Below are 19,720 nucleotides of genomic sequence, written 5' to 3' on the forward strand. Positions count from 1 at the left end.
AGATCAAACAAATAAGCAGACATCCCAACGGCAAACTGTTTCTTAGGGGTTGATTTTTAAAAGGACTGACTCATTATGATCACAATAAGTATTTGTAACAGATAATTTATATTCTGAGTCTTTTGATTTGATATTTATCATAAGTAAGTCTGACACATATGCTTTTGCAGTGGCAATTGTAGATGTAGAAGAAAATAGTAGAAACAAACAGAAAGGTTAAGTAGTAATCACTGAAATATCAAAGTATAAGATAGGAAGGGCATAGTTATGTACCCATGAAAACATCATTTGCTTCTGTGTAACAAAGAAATGATGGAATGAATCAGTAAGTGGCAAAATAAATGGAAAAAGAAACCGTGAAATGCCTACAGAAATGTATTTATGAAATAAACTTTCTTCTTGAACAGCACACTTCTTGAACAGCATTTTTTTACACATTTCAGAACACATCTGCATTTTTTCCACCACTTCCCACATGACAAATACTCAATGAAACCAAAAGGCAAACAGAAAACTCAATAAGGCAGATTTCTACAAACTGATTGTGTCCAAGGAATGCACCGAAGGTACTTATTACATATTTAGATTCCCAGGTTCCACCTACACTTGTTGAGTCTTAGTCTCAGTAGGAAGTTTCTTGCAATTGGGCAAGATTTGCAAGCATGCAGTACATTATAAAAACATGCAATAAATGTCACCCATAATTAACTACCCTCCTTCTTAAGAGTTGAGAAAAAAGAGGGAACAGTTCTGACTCAGTTATTTTCGATTGTTTGGTCCAATGCAGAATGGCAGAAAATGTTCAAAGTTTCTGTTTTAATATCCGAATAATATACTTACTACAGTTTTCAGCTTTCCTGTTATCCCGGATCACTATTCTTTGGTTGATAGTGCTGAAGAGTGTTGTCCAATTAATAGTATGATAATAACACAGGTTGCTGTTGTCAGTAATGTAGATGTTTCCCGCACTGATTTCCTTCAGGGATTGGAATTGTAGAGAAGTGATGCCCTGTTGCTTAAGGATAAGCAAGGAGAGGCCACTAAAGAGAAGGAAGGGGGTAAATGGAACAATACTTAATATGTATATTTTAATAAATATTTTCTTACATACATTCTTGAAGTAAAATAAGGATGTCACATTTTACTCCAAAAAGAATGATAGTAGAACATAAAAAAGAGACTGAGTCACTTAATTGTGATCTGAGTATTATTTCTCTACATGCTATATATACTGAGTTTCAAAAGGAACCATTTGACCGCCAAAAGGAGACTATTTACTTGTTAGAAGTATAAATATTAATGATATCTCTCTGTCTACATATTTACCACTGATATATCTGCTCACTATTTTTCCCACTATCCCCCCATTCTCAGGTTCCTCAAGGATGAAATTGTGTTTTAAAACTGAATAATTGGGATCCCTGGGTGGCTCAGTGGTTTAGCGACTGCCTTCAACCCAGGGCGTGATCCTAGAGTTCCAGGATTGAGTCCCACATTGGGCTCCCTGCATGGAGCGGGCTTCTCCCTCTGCCTGTGTCTCTGCCTCTCTCTCTCTCTTTCTGTGTCTCTCATGAATAAATAAATAAAACCTTTTTAAAAATAAAATAAAATAAAACCAAATAATTAGGGAAATCTGGCTGGTTCAGTTGGAGGAGCATGAGACTCTTGATCTCAGGGTCATGAGTTTAAGCCTCATGTTGAATGTCGAGATTACTTAAATAAATAAAAACTTTAAAAAGCTAAATAATTAATAAATTTTTATGGAATGATTATTCATCTACTAAAGTAAGACATTAATTCTACTCAATTTAATAAATTTAGACATGCTTTCAGAGGGTAAATATTACAGAGGATGACTATAGATATGCAGCTTTAATTTATACCTCAGAAGCCGAAGCATAATTGTAATAGTTGAAGAATGTATGAGTAGGGATAGGAAGCATTAAATATTAAAGAGAAGAATGAAATTAAGCTAAAAGTTTAAAAAAATACTCAGAAGGCTTGGACAACTGGGGAAAGCATCTCTAAAAGTTAAATAACAACTATACTGGGGAAACAAATTACCATTTCAAGGAAATTATTTTTATTTTAACATATTCAATATTTTGTAATTAAAGTCCTTTCCCATTCTCCAAAGAATCATCTGTTTCCCACATTCCAATCAACTAATGAACAATATTTTACATTTTGATATCAAAGCTGTCCCCTTTTATTTTATTTATAAATCTAAATATACTTTGCTGTCAATACTCAGAATTTTTTCCATGTTTTTGTGTGTGTATGTATGTATATATATGTGTGTGTGTATGTATATATGCATACAAACATCTGTGTATATACATATATACAGATTACATGATTATATATATACACACACATACCTACATATATACCTATGTACATATATGCGTGTATATAAAACTCAGTACATGTGTATTTATTTGACTGAGATGTAATTCATTCTCTGAATCTGTGTTCCCATCATAACCATCTTAAGTTGTTTGTTACGATGTGAACATAATAATGTTTGACAGATTTTTAACATTTGATTCAATGGATAGTAAAATTTGGTTGCATGTAGCACTTGAATAAAGTGAATCTCTCAAATATAGTTTTTTATTGAGAACTTTTCCAATTTACATTTTAAAACCTCTCACAAAAAAAAAAAACTCTTACAGATCTTATTTTAATAGCAAAATTCTGTGGACTTTCTGTGAAATGTTATCATGGGATATTTGATGACAATATTGATTTAAGGCATCTTTCAGATTTAAGTAGAAAAAATGAAATCTAAATCCCTTTATGTAAATCAACCTTTAACTGTTCATAAATAAAAATCTCACACAGATGAAATCTAAAATAAAGTAAAATAAAGCAATGGCTTAATAAATATTAACTCACATATTTTTATTATGTGAATTAAAATACTGATATTAGACTTTAGAACAGTGTGCTCTGAGCCCTGATTTTTCCATTGCATTGCATGTAGAGTGGTGGGCCAAGTCCTGAAATATCAGATCCATGATTCAGGGCTCAAATGATGGCATCAGGACAAAACAAGAATTTCCTGGTAAAACAGCATTTGTAACTCACACACTTAAGCCATTATCGAGTCATCCCATGGTAGTTTTTAGTTATGATTTAAAAAGTTTAAAAAAAGGTTCAATTTTATGCATTTCATGCCGGCAAAACACTAATATTGCTTTAAGTGAGAGGCAGTTGAAAAATCAATTGTTCATCCTGTATACTTTATTTATTTTGTAGCTTGCCTCCTTTAAAGCACAACCAGGGGTATTTTTCATTGGGCTTACCTTTGGAATTAAAAATGGAAACCCACTATTTCTAGATTCAGTGAGGCTGAAAAATTGACATATGTACACATGATGCTACTCTTGAAATCAGGAAGACCTGCATCTCTGAACATATACACCCACCTATAGAGTACTCTTCCACCAATGGTCACCAGGTTGGAAAAAACACTGAAGTCGGTCATGTTTGGAGGCCATGACTGTATGTTCAAGAAACCTAAAACAGATAAGAGCAGTAGAAAAATCCCTCAGAATCTTATCATTATCTTAATGACTGTTTTAATATTGAGTATCCTTGAAATATGATGAATATGTCTTGAAATACAGGAAGTAAAAAAAAATAAAAGACACTGAATATTCCTAATTTGAGTCATTCTATCTATCTCACAGTTCCTCTTCCAAGATAGTGTCTTACCCAAAGCTCCTGGGCCACAATGATCAATAGATAATGAATATCAAACTAATGAGCACAAAAATGGAGGTTTCTCAAATACACAGAGTCATAGAACTATATATATAAAAAGATTTAAATGATCTTTAATTTTATTCTTCTAAAATCAAAAATACTTAGTCTGATTACATAAAGAGAAAAATACAGCTCTAACTTGTCTGGAAATGCTTGACCACTTTATCTCAACACTTATGACAGCACATGTCTACATTGCAGCCTAATGCATTCATGCAGATGCACAGTATTTCTCATTTAATTTTTCATTCTTTGATAGCAAATCCATATCCAATTCATGTCTATAAGTCTCCTATAAGCTACTATCTAACAGCCCTGGCCATATTAAGTGCTCATTGAACATGTGCTAAGTGAGTGCCACATATTATCAATGCTCAATAGTACTTCTTGTGAAAAAGTAAATAGAAAAACATGGATCAAAGATCAGTTGACACAAACACAGTAACATAAAAATGTCAAGGATATTTTATTTTATAAATTCTATGGGCTTTCAAAATGTACACAAATGCTAAGGAATAAAGACATCCGACACTTAAAGTGGCATGCATTTTCAAAACTAGTATTTGCTTTGAAAATAAGTTGCTGATTTCAATATTATGCAATATTTTCAAGAAAACACTAGAATTCATATAGTCCATAACACAACAGTTGTACTTTAAAAAATTACCCGTTATCTCTCGAACTGTGCGGAAGACATTCAGTTTCTCTGGGTCTATGGCTTCAATTGCATTGTAAGGGTCTCTAGAGAATCAAGAGATACAACCAAATTTTAAATTAGATAAAGGAGGGAAGACATAAGAAATGTGACTATAGTTATTTCACCCAAATTGAATTTTAAGTAACAATAGAAAGATAAGCAATGTCTTGTCCAAAGATTTTTATGCTACATGTGGAGGATTAAAAGGTGTTTTGAGGACATTTATGGTGACATAAAATACGAGTTCCTCAATGAAAGCTATTCTAGATCTAGAGGAATGGCCCAGTTTGACTATCCTAAAGGAACCTCCAAATATAACAAATCCATTTAAAAATAATTTTATTTTACCTTTAAAGATTTTTTTTTTTCTTAATTGGGAAGAGTATACTCTGCAAATAATAATGATGAAAACAATTGCTTTTGGGGCTCCTCGGAGCATCCTCAATTACTAAAAGCACTTACAATTTCATAAGATTGATAAAAAGAAACACATAAAATCATTTTTTCTTCTTTCCTATATCCTTATATTTATTAGTGAATTTTCATAACATTATATGAAAATTACTCTTCATAAGGATTACTTAGAATATTCTTGTTCCAATCTGGTTTATTTATATTTGCTTTTATAGCACAGGAAATATATGCTTCCATCTTTATGAATCATACTAATATCTAAAATAAAGTCTATAATAAATTTAATAATATCCAAAAGGTATAAATTTTGGAGATTTAAAAAATACCATCTCCTATGGCGTAAATATATTTTTGCAATTAATGTTATAGATATATAGATGCCCTGTCTTTTCAAAATGAACATAAGATAACCTTTTAAAATTAAATATTTATTGAATTTTTAAGAAGTTTTCTTCTTAGGAAGATACTTTCCATGTTTAATATATTGACCATACAAAATAACTGCATACTTGCAAATAACAGCAAACATTCCTGGGTAATTCACGCAGTATTTTCAGCTGTTTAAAGGAATACATCTTTTTTTAAGTTTCATTACTTTGTCCTGGGCAAGTAGAGATCTTGTATCAATGTACACCCTCCAGAGAAAAATTAAATTCTATTCATTAACCACTTCTCCAAGAGAGAGCAAACTTAAGAACAATGAACTTAGGTTGTTTTAGAAGCATGTATCCATCCATAGCAATCGACTGAGCTTTAGTCTTGCTGTGGACATCTGTTGTTTTACATGTTTGAGAACCTTCTTTTTCATTTGGGAAGTAAACAATAAGATACAATGATATGTTAGATATGGCTTTAATAGGGAGAGCATTCAGGTTGCTTTACAGCCCCCTGACAAACAGAAAGGCATACAGCTGGCCTATCTTCTAGGAATTTGAGTCTGAACCCAATGACATTAATTCATTCTTCCATTAGAACCTTGCAAACACTATTAGTTCCAACAACCTTCATCTCTCAACTTGGCTCTCTCAGCTTGGTTCATCTGCATATGCTTCTATACTTTCATATTACATCTTAAAAAAAACAAAACAAAACAAAACAAACAACACTCTGCTTGATTAAATACTGTTTCAATCTATGAAGTGTAATTGATTCAATGTACCACTAGTTTAAGAGGGAGTGTCATAGAAGGCTTGGAGAAACACTATAAATGAGTTTCCCCATAATTCACACATAATTAAGAATTTTCTCAATGTGATATGAATGTGTCTCAAAAGCTTAAAGTCTAAATTAAATGTTCTGGCAAACTTGCTCTATTTATAACTGAAGATAAATCGAACAAATAACTACTCTTTTGATTAATGTGAAGCCAAAAAATTAAGTCCTCCATGCGGGAAAAATCTTGTTGTTATCATTTTTTTAATGTGCAAAGACTTTTGTATCCAGAGAAAAAATCTGCTCTGCAGTAGTAGAATGTGCTTTCACCATTTGTTGTTTGATGAAAAGCAGGATATAGAACAGCTCTGGTCATATAATCAAATATCTTGGCTTTATTGAGAAACACTCAAAATTCAGGGCAAGCACACAATAATGGGGTCAGTCCAAACCTTTACTGAGAACACTTCCAAGTTTCCAGGAATGAAATGAATTCTGGACTGTTCATATGAAGCCCAATGGACCACAGAAATTTTATATACTTAATTTTAGAGATTCAGGACTCTCATAAAATAAGTTGACAGATTCCTACTTACCAACTTCAAAGTACCTGCAGGGAGTTGCATCCTATAGCCACCTGAAATCCATAGTCCTTTAAAATTGAGAACGTCCCTAGCTAAATGCTGAGCCATGTGTAAGAACTTTATGTCCACCCTGTTACTGTGTTCAGTGATCCAAGATAAAGTTCAGGATAGAGAAACATATTTTTACAATTCCATTGAAATCGCTTTATTTTCACCAAACCCATTTCTCTTTTCTATTATATATCATCATTATACGCTTCTCTAAGTGTTTTCTTGCTTGTGTCTCATTGCAACGCAGCATGAACATGCTTATTTGGTGAGCATTTTGTTACTCTAAGTGCATGATATGACTATCATCAAAAATGACAAGAGATGAAAAGTGAACATTCCTAGGGCTAACCCTAAACACAGGTTTCCCTGTGGTTCTCACTCTAAATAAAGGAGTAGGAATGTCTAGTCTATTTCTGGCAATGACACCACTGTACTATAAACTTAACATGCCAATTAACTTTTTTGAGTTCTTTTATATGTTAAAATTGTAATTGACGAATTGACAGTAGGTTTACTTTTTGCAGAAACTTGTTTTTTAAAAGCATAATCTCATCTAATTATGGATTTTACCTAGTAGCTTAGAGAAATACCTTAGCTATTTTACTCAAACCATATATTCTATGAAAAAAATACAAGACCGAGGGTAATGGGAATTAAGTGAGTAAAAACATGTCTTTAATGTACTAGAAGTTTTAGCTTATAATACTCCATGTTACTCACATTTAAAACCTCTCATGAAAAAAAAAAAAAAAAAAAAAAAAAAAAAAAAAAAAAAAAAAAAAAATAAAACCTCTCATGTATACGTTGTATACATAATACACATAATGCCTATACATTTATAAGATGTCTTAGATCTACTAAATTAACTTTTTATCAATACCTCCCCAAGATCAAGAGAAAGGTTTCAGGATATATGTTTTGTATTGGAATAAAACGGGGTATGAAAAATATCATATACCACAATATATTTGTCCTGGAAAATGCCTTCTATATTATGGTTGGGACACAATAATATTAATTATAAATGTTAGTATTAAAATATACCAAGTTGGATGCCTGGAGTGACTCAGTGGTTGAGTGTCTGCCTTCAGCTCAGGTTGTGATCCTGGCGTCCTGGGATCGAGTCCCACATCGGACTCCCTGTGTGGAGCCTGCTTCTCCCTCTGTCTGTGTCTCTGCCTCTGTGTGTGTGTGTATGTGTGTGTGTGTGTGTGTGTGTCTCATGAATGAATAAAATCTTTTTTAAAATAAATAAATAAATGCATAAATAAATACACCAAGTTAAGTGCTATGATTAAGAAGAAATAATAATCTTCTGAACTAAGGAGTATCACTTACCATAAAGGAAGTATTGCCTCACCAATAACTTTGCCTTTATTTGGTTTTCAGTAGTCTACAAAATAATGTTACACTGTATGTTGTGCTATAACTAGATATAGTCGTTGAGATTTTTATTTATCACTGCCTTTTCCTTCTCTTTTTAAAAATTCTCTCTCCCTTTTGTCTCCTCCTCCCTTCCTCCCCTGTCTCTTTCTTTCCTTTTCTTTTTTTATAACATTTATTAATGTTTCACAATATGCCAGATACTTGGCTGAGCACTAAAAAAATAATTTTTGTTTTTAATCTCTACACTAACCAGAGAAGGTAGGTATTTATTATAAACCCAATTCTCAACTTTACGTTGGAAGAAACTGAGCATGTGACACATGATGGAAGCCAAGAAACTCAGTAAAACTGTGTACGGTTAGAGCCTCAGATCAAACTCTAGTCTAGTTTGGATCATATTACTGAAGTAGGAACTTTAACTCTTACTTTCTGAGCTCATTTTTAAGAAAGGCTTTGTTTACCTTTCTATTTCTAATCATGTGAGTCAGTTTTCTATAATTCATTTTCTCCTGAATGAATTAGTAAGCTTGTTTTCCTTGAAAGTCTAGATTAGTCTTATACTTTGTAATGATTCTTCTCATAAATTTGTGACTATAAGGTGTCTATTGTGCAATATATTTTTATATCTGGACATCACTGCTTTCCTTTTCTTACATTTTGTTTATTAATATTCCCCTATTCTGGATGTTAGATGATTCATTTTATGTAAAACCACTTTACAATTAGTATAAATCTAGGCTTTTGATAAATATGCTCCATAAGGAACTAAGATTATAATAACAATTTTGAAGTGTATTAGGTTGTCTTTGTCAAATTTCCCCACTCATGTTTTACCTACAACAGTAACCATCCCTGGGTTGCTTTTGTTGGTTCGTAATTCTGCAAGTATCACAGAATTCTTGTGGTGGTTCTCCATGGGGTCAATATTTCCCCCCAAAAAAGGGAAGTTGGGACAAGCGTAGAGGCATATCACTTGTAATAGAGATTGGGGGACATTATAGACTTTTAGTAATAACCCCCAGACAAGGAAATTAAATGTCTTTCACAGCAAAGGTTTGCCTCATGTCTTGAACAACCTTAAAATGTCCCATCCAATTAAGGACTCATGTGCACAAACTTCATAGTTGATTATACCATGACTGTGTGTAATTCTGTAATCATGTCGCCTCTATTTGAATGGTATTTATTTCTGTCTTCCTCTTGTCATATAACAATGTCTGTTACTTATTTCCTATTCCAGTGTTCAGTTGTTCCTCTGCTCTTAATTTCCCCATACTTCTTGTGCAGAATGACTTCTAATATCATTTCTCATACAAACTTTCATTATAAGTAGAAGCTAAGCATTTTCCCATCAATGCATACTTTATTATCCATTACTTTTCTTGCATTTTTTCTTTAAATCACAATTAGAGAATTAGAATCACTTCATAAAATTATATAGATAGGTGGGCTATATTATCTATGATTTTTATTTCTGAATTCAAAAATAAGTAGGAATACACTTAATATATAAAAGATGGATGTTGGGTCTGATTAGTATGAAAACAATTTCCCTAATGCAATTTATGAGACTATGTTTTCCAATCTTTCCCCACATTGATGGACTTGAGGCCAATTCCTTTATTATACGTGGTGTGGAAGCAGACAATGTGAATTAACTAGGTATGTCTTCTTATTTCTCAGAAGATGCTGTTAACATAATATGATCTTTCATTCATTGTGGTATTAGGTTTTGAAAATAGTTACAACGTGGATATATTGTTTTAGTAAATGTCATATATGCATTCAATTATGCATATGACCTAAATATTTACCCAGGTCACCTATCCAGTGGGCCAAGGAGGTGAGGACAGCAATGTAAATGGATTCAGAGGGTTACTAGCAACTCAGGTAAATCTGGTTGTCCTGTCTCAAAATGGCTAAGACCACCCATCTCCAACAGATTGTTGCCATGTAGGAGTATGTGCTAAGAGTAACCAAGTCACCATGTTATTAAAGAGAATTTAGAAACCTTAACCACATATATATATATATGTTTTTAAACATTTCTTGGGCTGAATATAACATATATGGGGAAGAAAGTGTGTACACACCATTACAGTATCTGGCATGAACCCATATTAAAAGCTACATTTTAAAGTAAAGAAATGCTTTATGCAATAAGACCTACTGTAATTTATTTGTATGGAAAGAAACACTTTGTTCTATTTCTCTTGCTGTTCCTATTTGGACATATTTATTCATAATGTGTTAAATTATTTTGCTTCTAGAAATGATTTGATATATGTTTAGAGTTAAGATTTTGAACTGAAATATGTGAGTAATATTCTTTATCTGTAGCCTGTAGCACTAATATTTAGGGATTAAGAGTAATACAGATAAATAGATAAAATATAAAGTAAAATTATTGACATCTTTATTACAATTGAAAGCATACAAACTTGGTTGTTTTCCCAGTTAAAACCAGCAGGTGGTTCTGTAATGAAGAAACCCAGAAAAATGTTACAATTTTTATTGGTAAAATGAAATTAATTTACTAGATCTCCTGTACTAGTATTAATTTCCTAACCTAAGAGAAAGAGAAAAAGATATATCAGGGCAAAAAGAATTTCTGAAAGCTCAAGAGAATTTCAACTTACTGATTTGTTTTCTACGAGATACATTTTAAAAGGAACATTAATTTATGTTGTCCTGAACTAATCAGTTAGGAATTTCAATGAAATTCCTCACTTCACTCATTGACATGGTTTCCCTAAACATATCTAAAAATGTATCAATCTTTCTGAAATCTGTGGATTTGAGAATATCCTATATACATTTTAGTTTATATATAAATTTATATTGCCAAATCTAAGTAGTTACTAAACTCATAGTCTATGTATCTTAAAACTGTGGTTGCTACTTTCACTGCTGATAAAATTTGACATTTTATTTTGTTGGAGAAGAGCATTAACGTAGGGCAGAACTCATCTGGCACAAAACGAATCAAACAGACAAAGCTAAAGAATCTCTTAAGCTTTGTCTACACTTTGTAAAATAATTTTCTACAAAAATTTAATACTGACCCATGAATACCAGTGACAAGGAAGATCAAATTCCCATTGATCTTGGTGCAGTTTATGAATTTGTCAATGTTACTGGAATCCACAGTCTGAGCCGACATCAATGATCCTGTGCCGATGCCATCACAAGCTGTAGAAACAAGACTCACAGTCAGGGAGTTGAGAAACTTTGTGTTCAGTCAATAGATCTATTGCATTTTTATTGTAAAATAAGAGTATTTTTTCATTATAAAATGAAAAAAAAAACGTTCATCATAAGAAATAAAATGTTTTCCGACAAATAAAATAATAATTTATTTATGCAACATTAATTGCTGGGCCTGCTATAAAACATTGTCCCTGCATTATAGTCTAGTGACCATGATGCATAAGAATCATATCTTATATCAAGTCCCAGGATACCCACACAACACAGGCGTAACTAAAACAAAACTTTTATCAGTACTTGCCTTTGCCACATTAAATCAACTATTTTCTCATCCACCCTAAGATATCATTTTTAATACTTTTAAATCCTGATCACTTAAGTAAAATAATTTATACAAACTGGTTTTAAAAACACTGGTCTAATTAACCATGTATATTAACGTACTAATGATGTAGGTTTTAACCAGAATCAAGAGCCCTTTAAGGATTTAGACTTAAATTCTTCTTTTTAATATTATTTATTTATTTGAGGGGGAGAGAGAGAGAACACAAGCAAGGGAGGGTAGAGGGAGAGGAAGAGGAAGAGGGAGAAGCAGACCCCCAGCTAAGCACAGGCGCAATGTGGGGCTCAATCTTAGGACCCCTGAGCCCTAACTGGCAGAGCCACCCAGGCGTCCTACACTTAAATTCTTAAATTGACTATTGCCTGTACTTTCTGAAGGCTCTACTTAAAAACAAAACAAGCAAAACAAAGAGTGTAGGGTTGGGGCGGGGGAGAGAGAAAGAGGGAAGAGAAAGAGAATGTAGTCTAAAAGTAAGTCTGAAGTTTGCCCTTTTAAAGGCCATCTTTGGGGCACCTGGGTGGTTCAGTCCTTAAAGGTCTGTTGGCTCAGGTCATAATCCCCCGAGCCCTGGGATGAGCGTTGCCTCAGGCTCCTGCTCAGCAGGAAGTCGGTTTCTCCCTCCCTATCTGCTGTTCCCCTGCTTGTGAGCCTGCTCGCTCTCTCTCTCTCAAATAAATACTTTTTTAAGGCAATCTTTGATACTTTGGAAGGCTTACTATCATTCAGAAAATTTGGACTGTACTTACATCCTGTTTAATTTCATTCGAGTGAGGAATTTGAACACCATAGCTAGAAGAGATTTCTTTCTCCACTAAAAGTCTGTAACAGGAATTATCTGCAAGATTTATTTTTTTTTTTAATTTTTATTTATTTATGATAGTCACAGAGAGAGAGGGAGAGAGGCAGAGACACAGGCGGAGGGAGAAGCAGGCTCCATGCACCGGGAGCCCGATGTGGGATTCGATCCCGGGTCTCCAGGATCGCGCCCTGGGCCAAAGGCAGGCGCCAAACCGCTGCGCCACCCAGGGATCCCTGCAAGATTTATTTAATACTTACGGTAAATTTCCTTGTTATTTTATATATTTAATCTTTCAAAATGGTTTTGAAGACCTGGAGGTTTAAGTATCATGTTATTTCTCTCTTTGTACCCCTTCATATACATAGCAGATCATTTAGCCTACAGTGGCAAGTAATTAATATGGGTTCTTGGTGCTAAAATAATCAAGCAATCCCTTGTTGTGTGCATAACTTCTAAGATTAGCTACATATAGAATAAAATGGAACTTCTTTCCTGAGTTTCTATCAAAGTTAACTCCCAGTTTAACCTGGATCATTTAGCAAACATTATTCGAAATCAATAATATATATTGTTAAGACAGTTGATACTTATTATTATGAGATTATTCAAAGTCATGGAAAATTATGTACATGTAAGAGAGGTGAACTTAGCCAGTCTTTTAAAGAATAAATGGAAAAACCTTGGAGTAGGTCCCTCTTCTAGCCAAAGTAATCGCGGCTATCACTCACCTTTTGGGCAAATATCAGTGCAAGGTTTACACATCTTAATCCCATTTTCTTCTACTTCCATCTTGGAACTAGGGCAGGCACGCACACAAGAACTGGAATCCACCACAAAGTTATCTGATTCAAAAAAGAAAAGGTAAAATTAGCAACAATGCTGATGTTTAGCAAACAAGTTTAAAACCAAGTACTTTAGGGCTTAACAATGTTTAGCATCATTGATAGTATACATGTCTCTTTCCCTAAAATATCCCAGTTTAAATATCTCAACTTGAAATAGAATCTATGAAAATCCACATTCAAATCCAAGGGCAGCATGTGTTAACAACAGTTAGTACTTGCTTGACTACTGCTCCACATCCTGAATTGCCCCCAAGATAGAGTGAATTTCTTTTATAGACTTAGGAAACTACATGACATTTAGTTTGTGTTTTTCAATAGTTCCACTTCATTTCATGTCATGATGCAAGTCTGAAGTCTAAAAATACTTCAAGTTACATGAAGCACAAATGAAGCTGAAGTTGAAGTGCCTTGGATCAAGAGAGTGCACTTCATATCCAGGAGGAAATGTTCAAAATGTGTTCTATCCTTCAATGGAATGCCATAGAAACTGTTCTATAGTTTTATATGAAAAAACAAAATGGAATTTGAAAGGCAGCACTTTAGGAAAGGTATACTAAATAAACCAGGAACGTCTGATTACCTATTATGTTGGTGAAATGTTTAGGGCTCCAGTGATCTGAAATATGCCAGGACATTGCCTCCGACCCCACCCCCACACCCCTGCCAAAAAACAAAACAAAACAAAACAAAAAAACCCAACAACAATAACAAATTATTGCATTTAGAGCCTCCCACAGTAAAGGGAAAACACAATACCTGCTAGGCCACTTTATATTTTAAAGGCCGTATCCTTCCATGTGTAGGCATGCTGCTTCTAGCCTAATATATTCAGTGGTATGGAAGGCATCTGACTTTGAAGGGGGCTCAGATCAGGAAAGGCAAATGGTGTAGGTCCAGTCTGGGATGCAAGCATTTCTGATACATAAAATCCAAGAGGTGGGGTGACTGGGTGTTTAGTTGGTTAAGTCTCTGACTCTTGGTTTCACCTCAACTCATGATATTGGGGTTGTGGGATCAAGCCCTGGGTCGGACTACGTACACACTCAGCATGAAGTCTGCTTAAGATTCATGCCTCCTCATTCTCCCTCTCCCTCTGCTCCGCCCCTGCTTGCTCTCTCTCTCTCTCTCTCTCTCTCTCTCTCTCTCTCACACACACACACACACACACACAAATCCAAGAGGCTATATGATATTAGGAATGTCTGTGGTGGAAAATATGCTGTATGGAGTTATGGCAAGTCCCAGCTGGAAAATCATATCAGAGACCTCTAGGATTCTAGAGCTAAGCCATGCCATCTGTAGCACAAAATTTTACACCATTTAATAAACAGCTCCTCATATGCTTCTGGGTCCTGGTAGAAAGAGAGTGCCTAACCATGGGTCATTGATCGACCTTATATTAGAACTGCCCATCATAACTCAGGTTTTATTAGAACCATGATGTCATAATGTTGGGCAGATCCAACAGGAATCCACTCTAAGACAGAAGCAGTGCATTTAGGATTGGATATGAGTCAGAGCAGAGGAACAAGCAAATTGCATAAGCAGGTGGCCCAGACTCCTTGTGCTGGCTCATGAGATTGAGCTCATACCGACGGCTGCATGGGGACCAAGAGAAGGCACCTGTGACAAGCTAAGGGAGGGAGGACAAAAACAAAGTACTAAGTTTGGTATGTGGGTGCAAGCAGCTCAAAATGAACGGCAGCTGCCCTGCAGCCTCACTCAGGAGGAGACTTGAAAGACAGTGGCAAGGAAAAAAATCCTACCAGTGGGCATGGTTCTGGGTAGTTCAAATGGTTGTTTACTTTGTATGGAAGTGACCTGAGCTTAGAATAAATATGAGCAGGGGCTTGCCCGGGGAGAAGAAATATTGGAAAATCTGGGATTGAAGGGAATCTGGGGTAAAGGGATGCATATGGATCCATGGGAGTGGGCGAGGTGTGATCTCTATATTTCCAGTTATCCACCAGAGGGCATCCACCACCAAAAAAGGTACATTGTTGTGACTGCATCACAGCCTGTTCCTTTCCTTTTCTTCCTCCTCCTGTCTTCATTTTGAGAATATTCCTCTATACTAACCTAATCTCTGTTTGAAGGGAACCCAACCTGCAACAAGTGAATATACTGTGTATTATACAACCACCTATCTGCAAGGCCTTCAGGAATACCCCATATTTAAACACTTCTACATTTTCCCAGCAATATATGCCAAGTGATGTAAATACAAATTATAAATACCCTCATATCAGCTAGGTTCAGATTTTGCAGCCAAATGATTTTCAAAACCTATTCATCTGGAGTTTTTTGATTTTAGAATTCTAGGTTAAGGATTGTAGAGCGGTATTTAGAAGCTAAATGTCTTTGTTTTTCCAAGATAGTTACAGTTTAGCCAACCATGCATTAGAAGCAGGGCCCTTCAAATATTTGAAATTTACATAGATAAATACTGAAGCGCTTTAAATTAGTCCAGTAATTTGACTGGCCTAAACTATTTCAAGAAAGGAAATTTAGGAGTTACCATATCTAAGGGAACTGGGATGTAATTTCACAAAATAGTTCGTGTTTAGCCACACTTGCCACAAGTTAGGTGTTGAAAGCGTGTATGCACAATTATTCTTTTAACCAACATAAAAAAATTAATAATAATGACTAGAATTGTCATTGTTTTCAAAGACTTGTTTTTATATACTATCCCTCTGATTCTTATTCCCCATCCCTTTGATCACTATAATAACTCCAGGAAAGAGAGAAGAGAGCTATGATTGTTAAAGAGGAGGATACAGCAAACTAAATAGTTTATTTAAAATCACGTGAGTAATAAATGGGCAAAGCCAGAACCCATAGCCACTCTAAACCCACGTCCTTTATATTTCATATTTAATCACAGATACAAAGTAAAGAAAATCATAATAATGGTATGCTGTAGTTTGTAAGACTTTTTTCTTTTAAATGAGCCTATGGACAAATGTAGTAGGGTTTTGTGGGGTCTTTTGTTTTGTTTTGTTTTGTTTTCAGTTTTTCCAATAGGTAAAACAATGAAAGAATAATGTCCCATCACTCTTTCCAAGCAAAGATACTGACTGGTGTACATATGTAGACATATACTGAATTCTTGATGAAAGCTAAGCTGGTCACTTTGAATCCCTAGGATGAGTTGTCAGTTTTGCAAAGACCTCTAAACATGCCCTTCAAATCTATTATTATTTAAGATTAGATTTGATATCAAAACTACAATGCTATAAAGTCTATTATAAATAAGTAATCAGAAACAATATTAGGTAGAAATTCATTGTGATTGCAAGCAGACCTCATTCACTACAAAACTTGCTCCCACATAACTAATCACTTTTCTGAGAAACAGCATCATGTACAAAAACACTGAGGTATAGTGAAAATAGTAAGTTTAGAAGGCAATGACACTACACTCTAACCTCAAACATGCCTCTCCTTTGCTGAGACTTTGGACTAATCACTTTAATTTTTTGAATTTTAATTTATTTGTGAAATGGTAGCAATAGTACCTATATCCAAGTAATTCACAATACTGTTGTTAAGTTTTAAATTATAATAAATGTATACGATTTTTTTTTGGTTTTTAAATGATGATCTACTTAATTTGGTTATTTTTAACTTGTTACTTACGTGGGCATTTCTTGACACAAAATGCTCCATATGTATACTTTGCATTGAAGTTATGCTCCAGTTGAAAGGTGGTTGGATTATAGACAAAAGTTTGAGGACACTGAGTAACACATGCTCCACTGTCATTGAAATTCATGCAGGCCTGCAACATAGCAAATATTAATTTCATTTAAGAATAACCTTCATAGGGCATCTGGGTGGCTTAGTGGTTGAGGATCTGCCTTTGGCTCAGGTCATGATCGCAGGGTCCTAGGATCGAGTCCCACATCAGGCTCTTTTACAGGGAGCCTCCTTCTCCCTCTGCCTATGTCTCTGCCTCTCTCTGTGTGTCTCTCATGAATAAAAGGATAAAATCTTAAAAAAAAAAAAAAAGAATAACCTTTATAATACTTGTTAAAGGAACACTGTTGTAACAGCTTTGTGAAAAGGATGTGTTCTTTACTTATAATGTTTATATTTATATATATGTATGTGTGTTCTAATATTTCAAAAAATATTTAAAATGTGACAGCTTTATAGTTAATTAAGTACTCATTGTTAGGCTCACAGTTGCACTAAACTTCTCAAACTTACAAAACTGTTTTTCCAATGTCAGTGAATACATAATCTATACAAAGATATTGATGTTCAAGTCACCCAGTAATCTCCAAACTAATAATTGGTTTAATAAATTATTAAAATTAACTAAGAGTGGGGACACCTGGGTGGCTCAGCAGTTGATGGTCTGCCTTCAGCTCAGGGCATGATCCCGAGGTCTGGGGATCAAGTTCCACATCGGGCTCACTGTATGGACCCCGCTTCTCCCTCTGCCTGTGTCTCTGCCTCTCTCTGTGTCTCTCATGAATAAATAAATTCAATCTTTAAAAATATATAAAATTAAATTAACTAATAGTAAAAAATCTTTTCAACTCATACTATTCAAAGGGTTTGTGGTGAGTCTCAGTGCTTGACACTGACAACAGACTCCCCAATTCTCTGTAGACTTTCCTTAAAGCTTTGTTTGCAAAACCCCAGGGCAGTAAGTGACACAGTAAGCATATTCATCACCATGGTATAGTGAGAAAATACCGTGATAGTCATTGAAACTGGACTTGGAGAAAATGCTCAGGCAGGTGACTAGTCAAGTGTAAATATAGAATATGTAATGCCAAGATGAAGAGAAACAGCCTATACTTAGCCTATAATTAAATAATGTGCTGCCATTTCCTATGTGGTCTTTTTCATAATGCCATACCATTTAGTGAAAGCCATCAAGTTCAAATAAAACAATTTGTTTCTTCTGACTCTTATATTTGTATTGAGACCTCAATTTGTTAATAGATTCAAAGGCACTTGAGAATAATCAAAAAACAATTTTACCACATGAGACATATTTGATATAAAAATAGAATATATATATAAATACACAAAAGCATGGTTTTCAAAAAAGGTGATGAACCAATTCTCTTAATTAAACAACTTAAACCTTCAGAGGAATAATTGAGACTTTGGAAGGTAAGCTATTACACACTCAAGCTATATTTCATATTTCATCATAAATTGTATGTATGGTTATTAATAAGTACTAATTCATTCTGCTTCCTCAAAACATTTTCTTCATCAATTGTTGTTTTAGCAAGCACTTTATCACCAACATGACAATTCCCTGATGATGGTCTACTAGATGCATAATCAGAATGAGACTCACTCATGATACATTATTCACTAAGATGACATTTTCCAGGAAGAATCTATTAAAAAACAATCTACAAAACTCAGTAAGTTTTAATTTATGGCTATAAAACTTCATGTGTCCTCATAATTGCTTTACGAACATACTTTATGCAGTGTCGTGCACGGATTGCTTGGCAACAAAGGGACATAAACTAAAGGAATCAAACAAATTTACCTTCCAAACAGCATGTGAAATAATGTAACTTACACCAAGGCCTCGGTCTGTCGTTCTTGAACATTCTGTACCAAATGCCATAGTGGAGTCATTGGACCGTTCCATAAAAGTAATGAAATGAGAATTCTGAGACTCACCCGGCACGCTGCTTATGATGATAATGGAACCATGAAAACAAATGCAGTGAAAACCTTCTAAATGAAAGTTATGGCTATTGTTGGTGTTTCTTGTTGTTACTGTTTTGGGCTTCTTAACACACTACCTGCTTAGCGTCCTGCACATCAAGCTTTATCCTGTGTTGGCTGATAGGCAAAGGACCTCAAGTCCTGCTAAGCCTCTTCCTTAAATTTTTAACGTTTCTTCACTTCCTCCTCTCTACTCACTTCCTCAATATATACTTTTGTTTCACTATAGGATTAGGGTCGACAAGTTAAGTTTCTTGTGACATTAAGAAAAGAATATCTATATCATAAGAGCTTTAATTCATGTTTTGCTTATTTTCAGAGTTGTCAGTATGAAAAAAAATTCAATTCTTTTTTTTTTTTTTTTTTTTTTTCAATTCTTAATATATATATGTGTATTCTCTGGATTGTGGAAAATTTAGAAAAATGAAGTTCTGTTGTCAACAAAACAATTTATTTTATGTTTTTTTTAGCTTAAAATGAAAATAATGTCTGTATGTGAGATTGTGTTAACTATAGCTCACAGAACTGTTTGTATTAAAAAAAAAACAGAAAGAACTGTATTGGGGATACTAGAATGTAATTAAACATGTCCCCAACAAGCTATAAATGTTAATTTTAAGGAAAGAAAAGTACCCCTTTCTAAAATAAAAATCACACAGATTAGCATATAAATTGCTTTAAGCATGCATTTGTAAATCTTATAAATTATGAATAATATTAACTTGTAAACAAAAAAACTGGGAAATAGTT

At 34.2% G+C, this 19,720-nt stretch overlaps 1 protein-coding gene across 7 annotated transcripts in view; it reads right to left on the reverse strand.

The window, feature by feature from the left end:
* Positions 1–19,720, reverse strand: part of ERBB4 (erb-b2 receptor tyrosine kinase 4) — a 1,096,742-nt gene that overhangs the window by 286,740 nt on the left and 790,282 nt on the right. For 6 of the 7 annotated variants that reach the window (XM_041737271.1, XM_041737268.1, XM_041737272.1 and 3 more), the window contains exons 7-12: positions 16,898–17,039; positions 13,139–13,252; positions 11,124–11,250; positions 4,442–4,515; positions 3,435–3,525; positions 841–1,040 (exon numbers count right to left, since the gene is read on the reverse strand). In XM_041737271.1, the coding sequence (XP_041593205.1) occupies positions 841–1,040; positions 3,435–3,525; positions 4,442–4,515; positions 11,124–11,250; positions 13,139–13,252; positions 16,898–17,039 (748 nt within the window). The remainder of the gene's footprint in view (positions 1–840; positions 1,041–3,434; positions 3,526–4,441; positions 4,516–11,123; positions 11,251–13,138; positions 13,253–16,897; positions 17,040–19,720) is intronic. The other variant, XM_041737269.1, reaches the window with a different exon arrangement.

This window comes from Vulpes lagopus, chromosome 22, assembly GCF_018345385.1.
Source record: "Vulpes lagopus strain Blue_001 chromosome 22, ASM1834538v1, whole genome shotgun sequence".
NCBI classification, from domain to species: Eukaryota; Metazoa; Chordata; class Mammalia; order Carnivora; family Canidae; genus Vulpes; species Vulpes lagopus.